A 22,357-nucleotide genomic window follows, 5' to 3' on the forward strand; every position below is an offset into this window, starting at 1 on the left:
AGCTACAGCTGGGATGGAGAAGGGTTCCGTTAGGAAGAAGAGAGCGCGATGTTACCGGGGCTGCTGTTACATGAAGCAAACCTGAGAAGAGAGTTTCTGGTCTCGCTGTTCCTGGCTCAGCTATGCTGGTCAGGGGGTATGAACAGCTGGGGAATATTTGGCCCAGGTGAATGTAATGGAGATGACATTGCCCAGTAGACATAAGCTGTTTTAACCATGTGCTTATGACTAGGGAATTTTAGTATTTTTAGGGTTTGAAATCACAGAATGGTTTACACAGATATTTAAAGCTGTATTAGTTTTTTCTTTATTTATTTTCTCCTTGTAGCATCACTACAGGACCCTTCAACTCTGAATGTTATGGGCTTATTCATGCTTATTTCATTGTGATTCCTTTACCATGCATCACCAAATAACCTGAAATATAGTTACATGTTTCATACAAAACCTATGTAAGATATTTAAAAGGTTAAGTGTATCATATAATGAGGATTTAAAAACCTATTATATTAATAGCTCACCTTGAGCAACATGTGATATTCTTCAGCATGTCCTAGAAGCTGTATCCATCTTTAAAGTATCAAAAGAACCAGAGCATATTGGCTCATGTGGCTAAAATCCAAGCTGCTTTATTTTGTGAAGCAGCTGGAGTATATATTCCTTTATTTTTTGAGGGTAACTTCTGTATTTTTTGATGGTTACTTTATATTCTTCAAGCCTAGCTGAAAGCTTAAATCTCAACCTAAGGCAAAAAAACTTGACCATAACCTCGGCAATTCCGTATGAAAACATGCAACGTGGACCATGCAAATGCAAGTATAAGTTAAGAAAGAAATATTTGCTGAAGCTGCATCTGTTGCTCAAGTAACATCTGTTGAATAGTTGGGGACTCCTTACAAGTCTTTAAAATACCTCTTATTTATTTTATTTGCAAGATTTACACTTCCTGTGTTCTAGATTTAGGACCTATTGGCAACTGTAAAGAAGAATATAACTTTCTTTTGCTTAAATAAAATCAATATTTAAAGAAAAATCAGTTATTTTGAAATATGTTGTTACCTTTCTTTTTAAATTATAGCATTATTTTTATAGGTATCACCAAATCTTTCAGGATTTTTACATCTACTTTTCAGAGAAAAGTGATTCAACCTTTGCAAAAGTGAACATACTTTCTTTTGTTTTGTTTATATAAGTCTCCATGTACCTAGTCATGTGAATCATTCCATGTTATCTATACAAAGAAATGTCATAAAGGTTAAAAATGCACAATCAGTTAAAATGCTATCGGAAGTATCATCTATAATAAAAGACTACTTTGAAAATATCCAGCTGTATAGCAATTCAGTAGCCACATTATAAAATAAAAAAGCATTAAAATATTGGCAATGTATTTTCATAAAATTAATGATCTGCTTATTGACACATGTGGAAGGAGATGATTTATTTTCAGTAAAAACTTTGCAGACCGACTATTGGCACTGTCTATGGCTTTTTTGTTGCTTTTCCCAATTCTCCCTAAGTACTTGAAGGTTATTTTTAACCAAGCCTGGAGATTTTTTCCTGACTTGGCATGTGACTCTCCCATAGTCCTTCAATAAGGATAAATGGGAGAATAAGATCTTCATGGAGTGTTGCAGAATAAAATTAAAGAAATAGACATAATATAGCATTTCCTGAAATGCAAGAAGTTAAGTTTTTCTCATTAAAATTGAATGCCCATGATTTGCCTCTGTGACATATCTCTATGATGGCTCATGCATCTGTAAGTTATCCTCCTGAGAATGAGGTAGGTATTGGACGGTTAGTTATACTCAGCATGAATTGCTGTGATTTCCAAGGCCAAGGGGAAGTTATGGTAATTACCAGCCTTGACTACTGAATCAGGAACCAGCCCTCAGAGAAACTGTTTCCCCAGTGGGCTTATGTGTTGACAGTTTTTTCCCCCCTCCCTCATAGCTTTGAAGAAACAGTGGGATACTTTGGGATAAAGCCAAAGCCTGGTGAGAAGGAGATCACACCAAACTACGTTTTCACGGTGTGGTACGAATTCTGCAGTGACTTCAAGACCATTTGGAAACGAGAGAGCAAAAGCATTTCCAAGGAACGGTAAGGTTCTAATAAAGTCATTAATACCATTTTAGATGTCTGGGAAACTGTTCCTTCTCAAACCCAACAAATTATACTCCTATATTTCACAGGCGTCATTGTTTTCTTTCAGATCTAATGGACATCAAGGAAAGATTATTCCCTCAGGGTGCGTAGGAAAATTCACCAAAGGCATTCTGTCCCCACAAAAAGATAAACACATATAATCTGATAAATTACACTTTTGTAACCCCTTCCAATTACTAGCTAGTAAAATGAAAGGGGAGCTGTGCTAATTTGTAACAGATTGCTTCTCTGTGCATTTTCATGTTGAACTAGCCTAAATGAGGCGATATTGCTGTCGCAGACAGTACAGACAAATAAAAGTGAATGCTTTTCCAGTTAATATACTGCACTTGCATCAAAGGGAAGCCCCAGAGATTCAGGCCACACTTAGCACAGCGTCGAAGCCCCACACTGAATTTACAGCACTACTTCTGACTTTTGGTGTCCTGCTGAGGACATCAAACTACTTGCCGCTAGATCTCACCACAGTCTCCTGATTTTATTAGTTAGAGTAAAAAAAAAAAAAAAAAACCCAAAAAAACCAAAACCCTTCAATTATTTGCTTGATTTTCTTAAAGAAGCTTAAAATCTTTTACAAAGAAAAACCAATTTCAGTACAAGCGCACCATGCTTACCATATCTCAATTCATTTGAAAAGAGTGGTAAAGTGGTCATGCTTTGGAAAGGAATGGATTAATCACTTTCAGCATGAAATATAAATCCAGGTGCTTATTCCAAATTGACACAGATTTTTTAAAAGTATTGGCAAAAGTAGTAAACTAATTTACACTTACATTTTCCATTTTGCTCCAAATCAGTGGGGCTTTTAGGTTCATGTAGAAGTAGATTTTTAAAGGATAAGATGTAGAAACTAAAAATTCCCAATTATCAACCTTATCAACATTGTTTTACAGATATTACAGGTTTTAAACACTTGAAAGTTGTAGCTTTTTGTATCGCCTATGTTATGATTAGATTGATTTTAGAAGCTGACAACTGCAAACATGTACAAAGAATCTTTTATTTCCTTGTGTCTAGATCAATATGCAAATTTGTTTTACATGTTAAAAACTGTGTAAAATAAACAGTCACTAGCAGATTGCTATAATCATGATAAGGATCATCTCAGGGATATATTTTCTCCTGAATCATGACTTATTTTTGTTCCAAAAGCAGTTAGGAGGAATAGAAATTAACTACTGAAGGAAAAAAAAATCCAGACCATACATCCATTCCTTTTTATGTAATTAGCACCTTGCTGATGGCATACAATGATCCCTTCAAAGAAATTAATTTAAAATGCCTTGTAAATTTTTTAACACTACATAACTTCTTAAACTTTCTTAATACAATATTCAAGAAATCTCTGTTTGTAAGTAAACTGCTATATTCTGTGCTTTCCTATTGAGGTGAGATGAGAATTTCTCATGGTTTAATAATGATATAAATAAAATGTACAAATAAAAATACAGCACAAATATTTCATCAGCTCCTTTGATGGATACCTTTATTCCTATTCATAAATGTAAAGCAATACCAGTAGGATGCAGAGCACCAGTTACTATAATACTTCAAAGTGCTGACATTTTCTGGATTATATAGACTGTTCACTTCAAATTATTTTTACAAAGTTTCATTAATCTCAAAAGGACAATTCATTGTCCTTTACATTCAAAATTTAGGTGATTCATCAAGACAATGAGCTGCTGAAATGAGGAGCCTTGTGTAATAAGTAAATTAGAATGACAGAAGAACTGTTTTCATCATCCTAAATTGTTTTGTAATGTGCTACTGAAAAGAAGAATGTCATGAAATCAGTAGATTAGAATGATGGAAAAGCTATTTTCATCACCTGAAAATGTCATGTAAACGCACGACCATTTAAGGGTTCTGTTTTACAAAGTATGAGACTAACAGTTGATGAGCTGCTGTCCAAAAAAGTTTGAAAGCAAGGCTAAGAGTCATTGCGCACATTGGTAACTAAAAAACCTAGTATGACAGGAATGGACAGCTGTCTTCCTTAACTGGCTAATTAATTGGATGCACTATTTGTTTTGCATTGCTAAAGATTGTAATTTAATTAAAAAAAAATCTGTTTATCATGAACCAATTCTTTTGTTTTGAAGGAAATTTTAAAGAGGAAGAATTGGCAGCGTAAGTCAGTATTTTCAAACTTGGTTTCTGAAACTGAGGCATTGATATCCTTATGTGAACACACTTACAATTGGATTACCCTTCACATTTGAGGAGGAGCTGCAGAAAGAGCGTAAAATGTGTCTGAATTAGCTAGTCACATAGATTAGATACCTAAAAATGGATTTCAATGTTTACATTTCTATAGGAACGTTAATATTGGATTATAATTTGTCTCTCAAGAAATATGGCTCAGAAAACTCAAAATTTAATTATAATATGCAGGACTATCATTATGCAAAGGTATAATGAAAAATGAATTAGGTTAAAATTAATAGTAGTAGAAATAGATGAAAAGATCTAAGATTCCAAAACTAAAATTTTATACTCAAAACTAACTACTTTGCATTGTATAACAGCCAACTTTAAAATCTCTGAATTTCGGGAAAAAAAGAGTTCCGCCTTGAACTAAATGACAGCCTCAGCTGCAAGAGCCTGTTTTGTCTAAAAACTACTTGGCTCCCAAATGTAACACAACTGTAGAAATCTAATTAGATTTCTATGAGACTTTTTCTTAAACTAAAGGAAACACTTTAACTGAGCTGCCCTGTATTTAACCTACCGTGAAAATAAATTAGCTGCCTGCAAAATATAGTTGAATCATTGTCTCTTTCCTGGACAAAATTTGCACACCATTTAGGAATGCAAGACAGAGTAACAGATAGATATGATATGATAAATAAATGAGTATAGAGATAAAATAAAGACAATTTTCAAAAGCATATTCCTCATAGGAATATGATGACAGTTTTCTTTCAGACATAGTATTCCCTTCAATACCAGAATGCAACTACAGTACAATAAAATTTGCTTTGACGATCACCTCTTCATCTCTGACAAACAGCTTAATGTAAATGCACCATAATACTCACCAAATGTTGGAGACTTTTTTTGGTTTGTTTTGCATCAAAACCCAGTTTTGTTGTTGACAGCTTTATAATTTAGTATGTCTGTGCATCCATGTACATCAACTGCTTTTATCCTTTCTCCTGTTTATAAAATTTTGAGATGATAACTGAATTGAAGACTAAAACAAAGGTATATTTTTTTTTTTTTGGCAACAAGGCACTTACACCATGGGAGACTGCATATAATTCTGCTCTCACTTCCTTTTCTTAGACTACTAATTTTATTTACAGTGGGCATGTCTATGAATTTAGAATCAAAAAAATATGTATTTATAGCAACTTAAATACTTTGTGTATATATATATGAATGCCTGTCTATAAGTCTATTAAATCATTCAAAATCTGTTAAAGTATATTTTAAGATGATATCCTAGCCAAGTCTGAATATAGGGAAAAATATGAATACAGAAAAAATACTAATAGTTTGCAGTGAGTAGTTTCATCACAAACTGTGATTGTATGTTTTGCAAAAGAAATGTGACAAGGATTATCATTATGTGTTTATGGGTGTTACCCTTTAAATATGAAATAATCAGATATAAAAGAAATTATTGTTGTTAATTTGACCCACTGCTTACACTGCCAAGGTAAGATTGCTACAATAGTTACTGTGCTGGATTAAGCCGTCTCTTTCAGATTGAACATACATACAAATTGTCAGAATTCAGAAAGAAAAAAAGAACTGAAGTTTGTCTCAATAGCTGGAGAAGACATTAGCATTATTTAATAACAGAATTATATACTTCATCTTAAAAATAGGAAAAAAGTACTATTTTTTAATGGTACCTTTTATAAAAGGTCCTTTTTTAAAAAATGCTTTCTTTGTTCTTGAATTTCATCTCTAGCACAAAACATTTTGATGGCTTCAGCTTAATCTTGTGAAAAAAGACATAGTAAATTTTTTTTGCCACAAAGGTAATAACAGGTTTGAAAAGCAGAAGCTCTGACTGTAGCTAATGGTAAAGATGAAAATGTCCTAATAAAAGACAAAGCACTGAACAGTGCCCAACTAGGTTTTTTTTTAATTATAGAAAATTGGAGCTGGCTATAGCTTCTACCCAACTCTTCCATTTATTAAATACAGAATGAATTGTATTCATTGCCCTCTATTTCTGCACAGGAAAAGAGTACGTCTGGGGAGTCCTTGTTTGTAACACCACATGGTCATAAGAGATAACATGTAAACTGCAAAATGTCTTAGCAGTGCTGGCCAATACCATATTTAATATTTTTAACCATTGATTAAGCTAATTATGATACTATCTTGTGCCTAACAAATGACTGAAATTTGACAGAAACACTTGCCACTTTTCATTTTCAATATCACAGTGAGCAAGGAGGAGATATAATCTTTGGTTCAATATATTATATCTATTTTAGAAGACCAGATTTATTTTATAGTTTGATTTAAAAAGATAATTTATCTTTCATCTATTGTATGTCATGTATATGTTACCTAAGACAATGAGAGTCGCTGAGAGTCTAGATTTGCAGCCATTTTGATCAATTTGTACTGTGGTAGAACACTCTGTCCTGAGCATTAGTCAAACACTCCAAAACAGGGCATCATCCAGTTATCATACAATCTACATGTATGATCAAAGCCAAAAGATGAGTGTAACAGATATTTCATTTGATATTAAACTAATGGTCTAATAAGGCAAGCTGACATCACAACATAAATGAGTTTTAAGGAAATATTTGAAATACAATCATTAGGATCACTAAGTGACTTTATGGATTTATGCTGGGAGCTCCTTGTACACATAGTTGGAGCATTGGGAAAAGGCAACAAATTCATGAGAAAATTCGATCAATGAGCCCTACAGCATTACCAGGCTGGAGGCTAATGGTTCATTGTCATATAAAAGCTTTTGGAATGAGTTTAAGTTAATTGTGATTAAATGAAGAAAGAGAAGAGAAGAAGGTGACATTCTACATGTCTCCATTCCACATGCATTCTGAGGAGATTTTAGGTGGCCAGTATAGCCTTTGTCTATACCAGAAAGGTAGGGTTGAAGTAGCTGATACATGAACTAATGAAGAGTTGTACCAGATTGTTTAGCAATGCAGACAGAGAAAAAAGGGAGGATTTTTACATGTTTCTGAGGTTAAGGTGTAGCTATGGTGCAAACTGAGGAGATAATTACAAATTACAGGCCTGTGCTGCAAAACAAAAATGGCTATTTCCCATATAGCATACAACAGATCTGGCAAAGTGCTGCGTCAAGGCTCTTGCTCTTGGAAAGAAAAATAGTGTTTCTTTTTAGGTGTTATTAGGAAAGCACTATACAACAAAACAGAAACCATCACTGAATCATTATATGAATCTACAGTTACCCATATGTAGTTCTTCTCCAGAAGGATGTGGTAGAGCTAGGAGAGGTAAGAATAAGAATGATCAGGTACAGAACAGCTTCTGCATAAGGAATCATTTAAATAAAGGGGACTTCTTTGGCTTGGAAAGGACCCTGCTGAAAAGGATACGATAGGGATCTGTACAAGCATGAAGGGTGAATGGGAAGCAGTCATTACATACCTCATCTAATACAACAGTTGACGAGCATCAAATGAAATTAGCAAGTGGCTGGTACAAGCCAAATGCAGTGATGCCTCTTTACAGTAGGCATACTTAAACTGTTGAACACGTTGCCACAAGATGTCACAGATGCCAAAAGCTTGCATTGCTTCTGAATGGTGACAGTACAAATTCATATTAGAAAAATCCATGAAGGACTGTTACATATGAGGAGAGTTTCCAAGTGTGAAAGTATTGTGGGGATTATCACTGTATGCTTTGGCTGTCCTTATATGCTCCTCGGTATCTGCTAGTGGCCAGCTCAGATGGACTGAAGCATATTTTTGATCTGAATTGGCGTAGCCTTTTTCTTCCTATTGGTTTTTCTTATGCACCAGCTTTCCTAAAGGCATAAAAATAGATTTTTTTTTCTTGTGATTACAGAGCTAAAATTTCTCACTCACTTTATACAGATAATCAAAACACTGTCAGTAGATCCAGAAAAAATAGAAACATATCGAGTGTATTAGCAATTTGAGGTTTGGAGACAAAGTCCACTAACAACATACATTTTACTGTATTTGTTCTGATTTAGTTAGTGAACATTTATTCTAAATGCAATTTAAAGGTTTGATCAATAATGACCAAGTTCTTTCCAGAAGATTTAAGCCTGAAGGCTTGATCAGGCAATTGTATGGTGCAACACCGTAATAGAAGTGGACAAAGTTCAACCTCCATAGTCTGTTATAAGGCTCCTAACTGTGAAACTAACCAAGAACTCTATAAAATCATCTGCCAGGACACGTAATACACAGGCATCCGTCTTCTAAAATTTTGAGACTGAAATGTAGCCTGTTATATCGCGTGGGCTAACAGTGTTTTCAGGAAACAGTGCTGTTACTTAAGGATTATTTTATGGGCTGCATACAGAAATTATCATATGCCTGAGAGCAGTAAGGCATGTAACACATGAAAGGAATTTGAGCTATGGGGATATTTCTTAGTCTCTCAAGAGGAGTCACTGTTTCAGCTGTGTTAAGGATTTGGGCTGGGTATGCACCTTGGCTCTAGGTTGAACAGTTGATGTTGACTGTAGCTACCCCTGCTTGTTCATCTCCACCCATATCTTAAGATTTGGATTGCACAAAACTTCCTATGCCAACACAGTCTCATGGGAGAAGTTTGAACTTCAAGTCATGGAAAGCTCAGGTGGCACAGAATTGTCATTCCAAGCTATTTCGTAACCCACAACTATCCACGTAACCCATCAGCTATGTGGAAGGAGCTGTAGAAGCGAATAGAATGGATTATTCCAGAATATCAAGAGGCTGAGAGAGAACCAGATAATTTGGCCTCTGTGTTCGCACACCAGCAGAGCCTGAACATACACAAGTAGCAACTGGCTTGTTTGGAATGGATTCTAGTTTTCCTAACTGGGGGCTTTAGAGCATGGAGTGTGCCAGCTCGCACCTCCTTCTGTCTGACTTGAATGGGAAGCAGCAGTGAAAATGATAATGAGTTTATCTGGTTAGTCTCTGGCTTGATAATATCTTTTCCTGTAAGGAGGAAAAGTATTTTCATGAGCTTATGAAGGATACTTTTAATAAATACAGGCTTTTCTTTAGATTTAGTTTCTGTGTCCCTAGTTACAAAATAAAAATAATAATTTTGAATAAAAATAATGTCTTTATTTTTCACTAGTATCTTCTAATTTAAGAGGCCTGACTTGCATCTAATTTACAGGGGAAGATAACACCTGCCACATAGAGGCAGGAAAAAGCCAATTATATTCCCATTGCTTACAGTAAATATCCATATGCAGTATTGGAGCCATGGTTCTCCTATTTAAAAATACATTGTTTTGATAATTTTATTCAATTTTGTTTTCCATATTGTGTGGTAATGTGCAATGCTGCTCAGTATTACAGTTGACACATCTTTATTCATTAAGGTATATGGACCTCTTTTGCTCACTCTTGAAGGAGAGTAACTTTTGTTTTGAACACATCCATGTTGCAGTTGGTCAAGGCTTAACTGAGCTGCATTCCTTAATTTTTTGGCCTCATGTTATTGCTTGCTAAATTAGCACCTGCACACCTTTTCTCCCTGTGTTGTGATTCAGCTATTCTACCATCCTTTCTGGTCTCTTTGTCCTTTGCAGTGCTCTCTGTTCAAAAGTGTCCTTGTCACTATTTTTCTAGCGTGTTTTACTACACACTTCTATCCCTTCTTGCTTTTCTATTTTAGATATACTTCTGTTGACTTTTCTATTCCCCTTTCTTAATCCTTGATTTCATATGTGTTAGATTTAATCCCAGTTTCTCTTCGTGAAATCTCTCAAACATGGCTAGACTAGTGTGTCCATCCATGCTATTTTATACTGATACAGGAAGAAAAAAAAATATTTTTTTTCATTGAGTCCATTCCTTTATACATCTCCAAACTCCCCTTCATGGTCATGCCTCTGTAAATGTCCGGTTCATGTGAGCTGCTCCCCTGTACATTGATTCACACGACAAAAACTCAGAAGAAAGGGGTATAGAGTGGTTGGTGGGATGCTTAGTTCATGTTGTTCAGCCTACGCCTGTGAGTTGTAAATTGTGGAGCTCTGTCTCAGGGCTTGATTCTGCTACTGTTTCTCCAGGGTAAGGCTCTTGAGGAGATTCTTGTCAGAATACACATTAATTGAACTTCCCTAAGTTGAAGAACTTATCAGTCCCTATTATCTTTCCAGTTGGTTATTGTACTATCTTTATGATTTCCCTGCCTCTCTAGGGAGTTGTTTTACTATGTAAGATTCTGCATCCTCTCCCAACTTCTATTTGGTGTCTCATGTAACAAGTAATGAACGAGTTTAAGTAACAAGATGAAGTGAGTAAACATTTCAAGCCCATGCTTTATAAATCTCACCCCTTAAACAGTGTCACTAAGATACATTTAGTCTAGTAAATCTACAGTAAATGTTGTAGTAATGTTTTTCAAAGTCCTCTTTAGATGTTTTGTTGGCCCTTATACTGAACACACGACTTCAGCTGACTTCCCATATTCCCTCAAATTCTTTTCTATTCCACCTGATTTCTATAAAGTATAAGTGTTAAAATTGGCCACCTTCATTATCATCTAATATAACTGCAGTTGCTCACAAGGAAGAGGGGAAATTTAACAGAATATTTATTTACCTTACATTTTGACATTCTATCACTTAGCTTTTGGTTTACTTCAAACAGATTTTGAACAAGTAACTGCTGAACAATTAAAGGTAGTCAAGGAAGTTTCTACTTTTATAAGAAGTTGTTAAACAATTTACATCTATATAAATTCTCATAAACTACAATTAATGCCTTAACTTTATAATACATTTAATAGTTTATTTTAGGTTAACTAAAAATAATAGTATGTTGTGTGGTACATCTGCAGATTGGTTAATAACATAATATATGGGTCTAAGAAAAGATCAGAAAATAATTAGTAGTTTAGTTCTATCCTTTTGAATGTATTTTATTTGTAGTTTTGTTCTTTCGGTACCTTATTAATCTCTAATTTTACTTCTAATTGTAATATACTTCTAATTTTTAGCATTTTAATGAAAATCTTTTCAAAAAAGTTATGATATTATATGATTTATACAAATGGGAAATTATTTCTATTTGTGCCAAGGAAAGGTGGTAGAAAAAAAAATAGAGTGAACAGAGAAGAGGCATACCTAAGCTGAATTAACAGAGTTTGTCTCATCACTAGCTAATCATTCTTTAAGTGTGTGATTTGTTTGTTTTTACTTATCTTTCAGTAACAGTCAAATGTTGTGCATACATTCAACTTCAGGTGCCGGTAAAGGATATTGTGTGTGTTTGTAAGTTTTGATGGAAGGCTGTCATACCTTTCAATGGCCAATTAAAATTATGTGTTCATACCTAGAGTTTTTTTAAAGAAAGTAAAATAATGGAAAAAATATTAATATTAGACTTCTGCTGTTAGCTAATTTTATGATTTTGAATTTTCTAATTTTCATACTATTTCATTTTTCTCATTTCAGGGATAGTGCTTCCACATACAGTAGTTCTAGTACCCTGTCCATGTTTAACAAAGCATTATTTTTATTTATAGGGCACCTTTACAGCATGGGTGCTTCACTGATGTAATTATTGAGCTAACTACTTTCTTAAAATTGAGCCATCTGATTTTAAAAAATCACAAAGAATTACATTCCTTTTAAATTATGCACTTATGGTTCTGATAATGCCTGCTAATCTTATCAGTCATATGTTAGCAAGTTGATGGCTTTTTCCCCTAGGAGACCAAAGTGTAATATATAATTAGTTTGTAATTTTTAGGAGCCAAATATCACATGATTCAAATCATGTTAGTGAGCTGGTTTATTTTTATTTTGTATTCCAAACTATGCATTCTATTTTTAAAAATCCAGGTTTCCTGGAAATTGTGCAAATACGGAATAAAATACACAGAGCTGGGCCTAAATCAGTGACAGGCATAATTTTCTTTCTAAGTCTAAAAGTTTATAATCCCTCAAATTCTCCCTTCAGATGAAAATATGGACTCTAAACATTTAAAAACTATTTGGAAAACACTCCTAGGACCAAAGAGCATGTGATCAAAAAGAAAATGTGCTCAAAATAGGGAAGAGTTTAGAAGTTGATCCCTTGGTCTGATTCTGCTGAACCTGAATACTGTCACTTGAAATACATCATCATCGTTGCATAAACCTTGTAGCTGTGAGGAATAGCATGCTGTCCAGTGGTTGCTATCATCCATCATTAAGAAGTCAACTGTGCTGATTAACAAAAAATTGAAAAAGATGGAATGGTGTGTTGCCGCTTAGTTGTTTACCTGTACAAACAGGGAACACTAATTAAGTTTTAAAAAGACTTCAGATATATTTAAAAATGTACAGAATAATAATTTCATATTTATATATTTGAGGATGTACTTACAGCTTGAATCAATGTTGTAGCTCAATAGTGCTGAAAATAAGTTTACTTAAAAGTATTGTAACTCTTTCCTCCTGTTCTTAAGCACTGGAAAGTGAGACAACACCAATAACTACCCAGCAGAAGCTTCTAAAATACATAGCTCAGAGGAGGAATTTTAGTTTCCAACACTGAGTATTGATAAACACAATAATGAATTTGTGAATGTGTTCTATGTTTTTAGAAGAAGTTGTCCAGAATCATTTGCTGCTTGTGTTACAGCAAAGAAGTACACATCAGTAATTGCAGCTACAATCCACTTTGCTTTTTGCTTTTCTTCCAAAATTCCTCAAAAATTGAGTGTGTCGAAAGTGGTTTGAACTGGACATGGTATTTTAAATACTTTTTGACTGGCCATAGCAATTATTTCTGCCAGTGGAAAAAATTAAATAGGAGAAGAAAGTAGAATTTTTCAGTTCAAGAGTGCCAGGAAATGTGTTGTTTATAGTAAAAGACTGATTTGGTGCGCATTAGCTAAAATTGGTTTGCTGAGTTGTCCTTGTGTGTAAAAACTAACTCGCAACTTCTTTCCCGTGCATTTTGCATATAGAATTGTAAAGGAGGTGTTTATAGCATCAGCATTTTAAAGGCACTAATAGTTGAGCAGATCCTGTCTTAAGAGTGCCAAGAATTTTCTTTCCTTTTTACCACTGTTTAACACATAATTTCCCCTGCCTTTTCCGCTGTCTGTAAGAGGAGAGTCAAGTCCCTTTTTGTTAAATTCTCTGTTTCTCTTTTTCCTCCTGATTAAACTTCTGATTGGGTTCTTCTTGTTAAATCCCCACAGAAACAAGGGCTCTGTATGCAAGACCCTAAGAGCAAAAGGCAAGAAACAAAGGAATCAGATCTGTGTTCTTCTTTCCCCTTATCTCCATAGTGCTTTCAGTAGACTGGTCTGTAGCTGCACACTAGATAGATAGGTTTAACTACCCCTAGACAAGAACCCTTCTAATTTGCCTCTCCTCCTCTTACCACATCAATGAGACTGGTCAGTCAATTCCACGTAAAGCAATGGGGAAAACATTAAGGGAAAACTGGCAGATGCTTTCATTTCATTTTCAGAGGAAATATAACGTGTAGCCTGGCAAATGGCCTACTAAAATAGTATATTCTATATATACAACAGATTGAGCCAGCTAGCTTTTGGTTTTTTTCAGAGGAGTATCTTTTTGCCTTAACACCGCAGCTTTTTTGGTGGGAAAGGTAGTCCATAAAACCCAGATCCTGCAAGAACAGACAAATTGTTTGCCTGGTGACATTTTCAGTGAGCAATACGGGCAGACTGTCCTTTTGCTTTTAATTTTCTCTATTTAAAAATGTGCTCTGATCTACTTTTGGGACATTATTAAGCGCCTTTGAATAGTAATAGCAGTTTTTTGGGCTAATGTGCCTAAAAAAAGTTAGGGTGATGGTTCTTACAAATAGAGTGTATACCAAGCAGAGCCAGAACAGCTTTAATTTCTTTGAATCTAACAACGTCTTTTCTATGTGTTTTGTTTCAGAATTAAAGTGGCTCAGCAATCAGTAAGCAAGTTAACTGCAGAGAAGAAAGTTGAAACGAAGAAAATCAACCCTACAGCTAGCCTGGTACGATGTGTTTCTCAGTATGACATTCAGAAGGTTTTTGTGACACTGTTCTTGTCATTCAGAAGGATGGCGGCTTTCTGCCGTTGTTGAAGTGTGACGTAGTATGCTTAGTTTGAACGTAGCAGAGTGATTTTCTTCCCAAGGAGAAATTGCTAAGCTTGTGCCCTGTGGTAGTCCAACAGTTAAGTTTAAAACTTGGTTTAGTTGTGCCTAAGCATGGCTCTGCCATTTTAGATAACAAAATATGGTAAGAGCTGCTTTTCTAGTTTCTTCCCCCCTTCCACTGAAGTCTCGTGTATTTTCTTCCATGCTCCATAGTGCATTGAGGCTCACTGCATATATTTGTTCAACGGCTGAGTGTGTGGTTTTTTTCAAAACCTTACAAAATCTTGTTTGCTGTGTTAAATAACGGTAGAAGGGATTAAATCCCCATTTTGTTCCTTGCTGTTTCCCAGGTTTTTTGATAAGACACAAAAAGAGGACTAACAATTTACACTGTAGATAAAACCTTTTTTGTCTGTGTGCAAGGCACGTAGGTTAGATCAGCATTTCTCAAACTGTAGGAAGCAAGAGACTAAGGGCAGGAAAGGTACATGAAGGAATCAGTATATTAATTCCATTGCCAGCAAAGCATATCAGTTGCAGGACGGGCAGCAGAGATACGAATGACTACACTTGCTTGGGAAGAGGTCATTAAACAACATAATCTAGCTAATGCTAAATTAGAGCCTTTATGTCAGCAGAAACCATTCCAGACAAGAGAAGGTATTAGATTCACGTGAATTTGAAATGTATCTGGTTTTCTCTAGCTGCACTGGTCTTCACAGAGCTGCATATTTTTAAAGGTACACAGTATTTGACAAGTGTGTAGCTAAAGCAAGCTCAGTTTTTCTACAGTAACTAATGGACTGGTTCTGAGCCTTCCTTGAGTGTTCCAGGCGTTATTTTGTTTTAATTAAAGAAAACTGTAATCTACTGTGACTCATTTAGTATTTCTCAGACTTCTAGACCAAATGCTCATGGCAACTTGAGAGGAGATGGAAAATTATAGACAAGAATGATAATAAAACTCTTTCTTTTTCTTTAACAGAAAGAAAGACTTCGTCAAAAGGAAGCCAATGTGACAGCCAACTGAAAGAAGAAAGATGAAAATGATAGTGTGACTTTATCCCTTGCATGATGCTTTACTACACCCATGACCCAGGGAGCACCTTATATTAGCTACTGAATTCTGCTTTGCTGATCTGTTCCAAGACAATCCACTAAAGATTTTTCGGTTCCTTCGGAGGGGTTTGTACATTCAGTGGAGGGTATTCTAAGAAGGTTTTTACAGGAGAAGTCAAAATTATTTTCTGTAACTCTTCCTTACATTGCTTAAAATGCATCTGGTTGTTAAGGGTTATTTAAAGTCCTCCGTGCATAACGCATTAATATGGAAGGGCTAAAATGAGCACTTTGGATGCTAAGTTACGTAATGACTAACAACCTGTAGGTTATTTACAGGCTTTGTGTAGATGAGAGCAAATATGCCATTCAGCTCACAAAAGACTATTACATCATACTTTTTGTTACTTCAGCAGTAACTGAGGTAACATTGACTGATTCTAAATAATTTTACAGTGTCTAAGTACTGGATGCATCTTTCTAAAACTGATTAAATGTAATTATAGATTTATGCTGTATTTTACTAGAAATATTTTTATAGAAGCTTCAGCTTATGCCATACATTGAAATGGAAACAGTATTTTGCACATGAAAAGAAATAGCTTCAAATTCTTTAGTTTTATGATTGATGGCATAACTGATTCATTATTTTTATGGTTTTAACCTAACATTTCCTAAATTTAGAGCTTCAAAAGACAAATTACAAAAATATATATTTTTATTTCAGTATATATTGAAAATATCAACTCCATAAAATGATGGTTTTATTAGTGGTTATTCATTGCACTAAAATACAACAATAGGCCTCCATGAAGTTACACATTTGCCATTAAATCTCTGGCTTTCAATTCTATTGAAAGCTTTCTTTTAAACAGTGAATATCTCACTCTAATATATATTATGCAGCCTGCTTTTGTCCCCCTATATTTGTATGAAGAATTTGTCCAGCATACGTATATATATATATATATATATAAAAAGTTAATTTAATAGGTAAAACTTGAGGAAGAAATAAAAGAGTCTCACTGTCCTCCTGTAACATTATAACCATTGCCCGTAAAATAACAGAGCCTGAAAAAAACCCTACAGAATATCAAATGTTACTTGAAGATTCTTACTGCATTTTAAGGATTTGGACTCTTAGAAGGAGAGATCTTGAAGCAGAAGTTCATTTAAGGTAAAACAGAAAAGTGATTTTTAAATACAAGTAGGTAACAGCCTATAAATAGGAACAGTAAACTGGAGAAACCGTGCTTCTGCTTGCTGTCCATAAGAGAGAAATCTCCTTCTTTATGATAATGGTGTCTGAAGTTGGTTACGAAGAGAAATTAGGTGAAGCAAAAAAGTACAAAAAGGTAATGGGAGAAGGTATTAGTCCTTTGCTTAGAAGCTGGAAGGAATATACATGAGACAGACATGGGTTATCCATACAGCAAATTAGATAGAGAAACTGTGATGAAACCTAAGGCAAAGTCATCCCTAGAAGTATACACTGATTAAGGAAAACAGAAGTTGTGGACACCCCCATTCATGAATTAACCTGAAAATTTCATATATTGCAGGTTTCTTAAATGAGTATCTCTCTCATTCCTGCATAAATAAAAATAAGGGAATCAAGATTCCCTTGCATGTTTTGGAGTTTCTAGCTGCTGCAGATATACTCAAGGTGTGTAAGCATACTTCTTATGAAAACAGTCAATAATATAACAGCAAAAATAATCTGATTTGTAGTTTGACTATTGCCATTGCAGAGAAATAGATTCCAAAGATTTAAGTTTTCTGTCTTCCACCAAATAGGTAAAGTACGTTTGTTTCCAATATTATTAGTGATAAACAACAGGAGCAATAATGCTTATAAAAGCCAAAGAACAACAGCAAGCAAGGCAATTCTGATGAGTGTTTAAGTAAACAAGTGTTGAGTTTTGATATGGTTTTCTATTTATCATGAAGATAGTGTATAATGCCATTTGACGTGATCGGGAATTTTTCAATGAAATGTTTTACTTGAAATATTAATCAACAAGAGTAGCACTGTTTGTGAAAAAGGATTGGTCTTGAAAATTTTCATTAGAAATATATTATGGAAAAAAGTTTTTAAATTATTGAAATATCCAGTTTCAAAATTTCTAAATATGAAGTTTCATTTTTCAGGTCAAATTTACTTTTCATTTTGAAATGTTGAAAAATGTATATAAAAAGGGATTAAAATTAAAATTATTGATGTAAAGCATTCCTTGATCAGATTTATAATTATTTTTTCAGATTATCAGTTTGCCAAAGTTTTGAGAATTTAAGCTATTTTTTCAGAAGATTCAAAAACTTATATAGCACAGAGACATTGTTTCTTCCTCATCTTCAGTTGTACTGATTTCCCTCTCAAGACAGAGATTCTGATTCCAGCTTCACCCATGACTTAAATCCTCTACTACTAGTTAAACTATTTTTAAGTGAAAAAAAGAATTCACCCAGGCTATTTGATTCATTCTCTTAATCAAGACTTTAAGACTCTTGGATGGAATTCATCAGCTAAATATCACACTTGTATCCCTAAGTGGTACCCAGAAGAGTCTTCAGACAGTGATTGAAGTGACAGTGGTACACCTGCTGACCTTAACTAAAATGTTGTATTAGAGAGGAGATATTAACAGATATTATATATCTATATAACCTGTTTAATTATGAAATATTTAGACACTACAGACATACAAGTGGGCATCTACCAGCATTCATCTAGGGGTCACCAAGTGTCACCAAAAGTTATGTTTTAAGCTGGCATTGAGTTTGGTGCCTGACTTTACCCTGGGCTTTCTAGTTTGGGGGGAATAAAAGGAGAGAAGGAGAAAAGAAAGAAAATAAAAAGATGGAATGGAACAGAAGTCTCTGGTACATGTCTACATTGCTGTCAAGGAAGTAAAAGTAAAGAGTGGACTAAATTAAGCCAAGCAGCAATAGCTAGACAGTTACAATCTTCTGGGCTATGTAATTCAAATACCTCTACACTACATAGAAGTCACTTCTGTGACCACAAAGTAGATGTGGCTTAAGACGGGTTTTTTTTCTGTTTTTTTGCTTTGTTTTCAACTTTCTATTATTGCCAAGCTTCTCAAAGTCTGTAAAGCAAAGCACTATTAAAACTCATATTATTCAGTAGATGCTTATTACCCAGGAAAATTACTGATTTATTTACTGATTTATAAACATTACTGATTACAAACATTACTGATTTATAAATCAAATTATTAGGAAGAATTCAGCATAGATGAGTAAATATCAATAATCTGTGAAGTGCTCTTTACCTTATTTACAACATTACCACTTACTGATTTTAAAATTAAAGACCTTTTAGTGTCTGCGAGATATTTTGACAATACAAATTATATTTTCATTATGTTTTTATTAATCTATGAAAACTACCCAGGTGTTTTGGCAGGACTAACCCATGTAAATGTTTTATCGTGTGCTTTATTATAAGGTTGTAAATGTATAGACTGAACAATATTATACTTTTGTATTTAACTTAGAATTTTTTTGCAGCAAAACAGAACCTGTATGATCTTCAGTTTCTGTACATGTAGAAAATTAAAGTAGAATGGATGGAATATTCAGAAAGCAGAGAGAAAAATAGTTTAACATCTTAAGTGGGTCCAGGAAGCATAAAGTTTACATAGGATTTCAACCTCTCTGAATTGCTGAGGATATCTCCTCCAACCAGATATAAACAGCCAGGGTATCTCTGACCAGTCTAATTTTTTTCTACATGAAACATGAATAAAATATTTTGTTTTCCATATGATGTACAGGGTTCTTATTGCCCTGATTTTCCAGTAAATTGTTACCAATTTCTTTCTTAGATCTAAACATCTTTCCTAGCTGATGAATATGGAGCAGTGGAACACTGTGTATTTACTTATTTAGTAATACTATTTCTTCATTGCTTCAGGTCAATATCTTAAAAATGGATGCCTTAATCTTGTGTGGGTGTGGAATTTCAGAAGCACCCAAACAAGTTAGAAATATTCATCTCATTACGGCATTGATGTGTTTTTGAAAATCCACCTCCTTAATCTGTGTTTAGGCACCAGTCTAAGCTTATAATTTCAGAAAATTATATCCACCTAGTTTTTGCTCATTCTTGGCCTTGTCTCGATCTTGTTCAATATTGTTATGGATCTCACTCTTTCTTTTTTTCCTTTTTTTTTTTTTTTTTTTAAATGCACTTAGAATTTATTAATGCCAGTTAGTGAATTTCAGGATTTGCAGTCTGGAGAGTTCTCTGGCATTCTTCTTTTGAAGATAAGCCTATGTATTTGGATATAAATGTAAAGAAAATTAAAAAGTTAAGAGGTAACTTGATTATAGTCAATAAGTTGCTTCAAAGAGAGAAAATACTAGGAACTAAATGGTTCCTTGAGCCAGCAAGGAAAAATAGAACAGAAACAGTATAAAAATTAAAACCAGATAAAATTAGAAATCAATTCCAAACTGTTAGTAATGAGGCTAGTTAACCACTGGAAGAAGTTAGCAGAGATAGTTGTGGTTTCTCCATTTTCTGATGCTTTCAAATCAGGATGGAACATCTTTCTGAAAGGTTTGTGTAGTCTAATACAGCTTATTGGACTCAGTTCAGATGTACCTAAGTGGCATCCCATATGCATTGACTCACCAGATCAAATAGTTCCTCTAGACAGAAAAATGTAAGAATAAGTATGTCAAAAGACCTAATAAAATATTTTTTTCTCAGCTGTAATGAAATATCCTTATCTAATCTAGAAGAGGTCTTTCTTGTGATTTTAAATTTAAAATATCACAAATAGTGTGGTGTAGAACAACATAATGCAGGAAAACTTTGTCAAATTATAAACATATGTATTTCAAATGATTAATTAATTAATATCTGTCTGATGCATCTTGTGGTATTTACAAGGTAGAAAATTTATGTACTCAGGAATTCAACACTGGTTTAGAGATTCCCGATCTAGGTCTGAGAATACTGGCATTTTGCATTGTGCAATGTGAAATCCCAGAATCCCAGAAACCTTAGTTCCTCTGTATTTGTCAAAGGTTTGAGCGTATGCAAGGGAGTTTACCTTGGGTACAGCTAATGTGATGCAAAATTTAAATAACGGTCTCTCCTTTTAGTGAATTATTAGATATGACCTGTTAATATCATTACCAAGCATTTCCACTGCTCAATAGGGTTTGAACCATAACAATTTTATGCAATTGTTTTAGAGATCTAAAGTTCAAAAGTTGTGCAAGCAAAATTGGTAGAACTCTTCAAAAATACTTGGTTTTGCAAGTTTTTTTCAAAATGCCTGCAAGAACTTTTCTTTCTTGTGCGGTTTTTTTTACAATTTTTTCAATTCAAAAATCTTCTTAGAAACATTACTAAAATGGATATTAGTTTTTTTCTGCTTGTTGAAAATGTGGTACACCTAAACTCTGTAATATTTTCAGTGAATTTGGCAAGCTTCAACTGGCTTTAAATTATTTTGATTTGATACCTCATAGAATTCAAGCTTTTAAATTAGGGCCTCTTTGTAAAATGTAAGCACTGGGTATAAGAGAACGTTTGTTTTAAGAAGCAATGAAGTAAAAATGCTGAACTGATGACTTAGACCCAGAATGCACCACCTTCCTGGGAGGACATTATCAAGTAGCATAAGCTTTCCCGTAATGTAGAACAGCATTGCGTTTCCTGGGGTTTGTTTCTGCCAGATGTCATCTTAGAGTAAATTAAAGGCAGCAATTTTTTTTTTTATTAGATATTTCTGGGTAATTTCATTTCATACTTTGTCGCCTCAATTTCATCTTTAACAATCTAATATTGAGGTAATACAAAGCCTTTTTATCGAGGCTGATAGTGTAAGTGCTTATATATGCAAATAGTTTTATTTATGTAAGTATTCCTGTGGCCCACACAGTACAAAATATCCATAGAGGACATTATGGGGTCATGAGACTGAATAAAATCTGAAAATTATCCTGAACTATCCCAGTATGGGACATGGATTTTTTTTCTGTGGTAGGATCTGCCTCAAAAGGTTTTGGAGCTCTGGGAGCTTTTGGAGGATGGAGGATGAGGCTGTTGGCATGGCATCTTTGCTTTAGCCATCAATTCCTAAAAGTACGGCTTCTCTGGAGTTACGCTGCAGTTGAATTCCCTGAACCAAGATTGCCCCAGCGACTCCTGGAAGGGAAACTGGAAAATACCATCAATGGCCATACATTTTCAAAAGGGAAAGAGATCATAGTTATATTTCCAGATTAAAGTAAAAACTAGCAGACTCTTCCAAAATAGCAGAGATTTTATATAGTTGTATGTATCCTTTAGTTGGGTTGTATAGATTTCAGAAATTCGGCATTCATATATGAACTTCATTCTGTGCCTGTGTTCTTGTATTTATTGCTTATATGATTATTTATATGAACAGAATCACTTACATATTCTTACTCTTTTATTGTGCTGCAACCACTAAAGTGTTGACTACAAAAACTGTTGAGACAGATCCATTAACAGAGTCCCAACAGACAGTTGTATTTTAGGTTTCCCATGGTCATCCTGCCAGGAACCTTCATATTTTCCTAGAGGTAAGAAGAGTTTAGCTGCCATCCGAGTTCTCAGCCTTTCCTAATTATAGACTAGTACTTGTAGCTTAGAGCCAAATTCTATCATCACTGATAACTATTGTCTTCACTGCAATTAGAAGTTAACTGGGGCACAAAATAATCCTAAAGATGGCAGGTGGGGTGTTTTTGTGATACCCATTAAACTGTAATGTATTTGATAAGCTCAAAGTCCTAAAGAGTGCTGACACAGTCTGAGATTCATGTACTATATTGACTCTAAC

The 22,357-nt window shown here is 34.3% G+C and overlaps 1 protein-coding gene across 1 annotated transcript in view; it reads left to right on the forward strand.

The window, feature by feature from the left end:
* Nucleotides 1-18,674, forward strand: part of LOC142410447 (formin) — a 150,370-nt gene extending 131,696 nt beyond the window's left edge. The window contains exons 15-17 of the mRNA XM_075503017.1: nucleotides 1,957-2,106; nucleotides 14,258-14,342; nucleotides 15,433-18,674. Of these exons, the coding sequence (XP_075359132.1) occupies nucleotides 1,957-2,106; nucleotides 14,258-14,342; nucleotides 15,433-15,477 (280 nt within the window). The 3' untranslated portion in view covers nucleotides 15,478-18,674. The remainder of the gene's footprint in view (nucleotides 1-1,956; nucleotides 2,107-14,257; nucleotides 14,343-15,432) is intronic.
* Nucleotides 18,675-22,357: the final 3,683 nt, after the last annotated feature.

Source organism: Mycteria americana, chromosome 5 (genome assembly GCF_035582795.1).
Source record: "Mycteria americana isolate JAX WOST 10 ecotype Jacksonville Zoo and Gardens chromosome 5, USCA_MyAme_1.0, whole genome shotgun sequence".
NCBI classification, from domain to species: Eukaryota; Metazoa; Chordata; class Aves; order Ciconiiformes; family Ciconiidae; genus Mycteria; species Mycteria americana.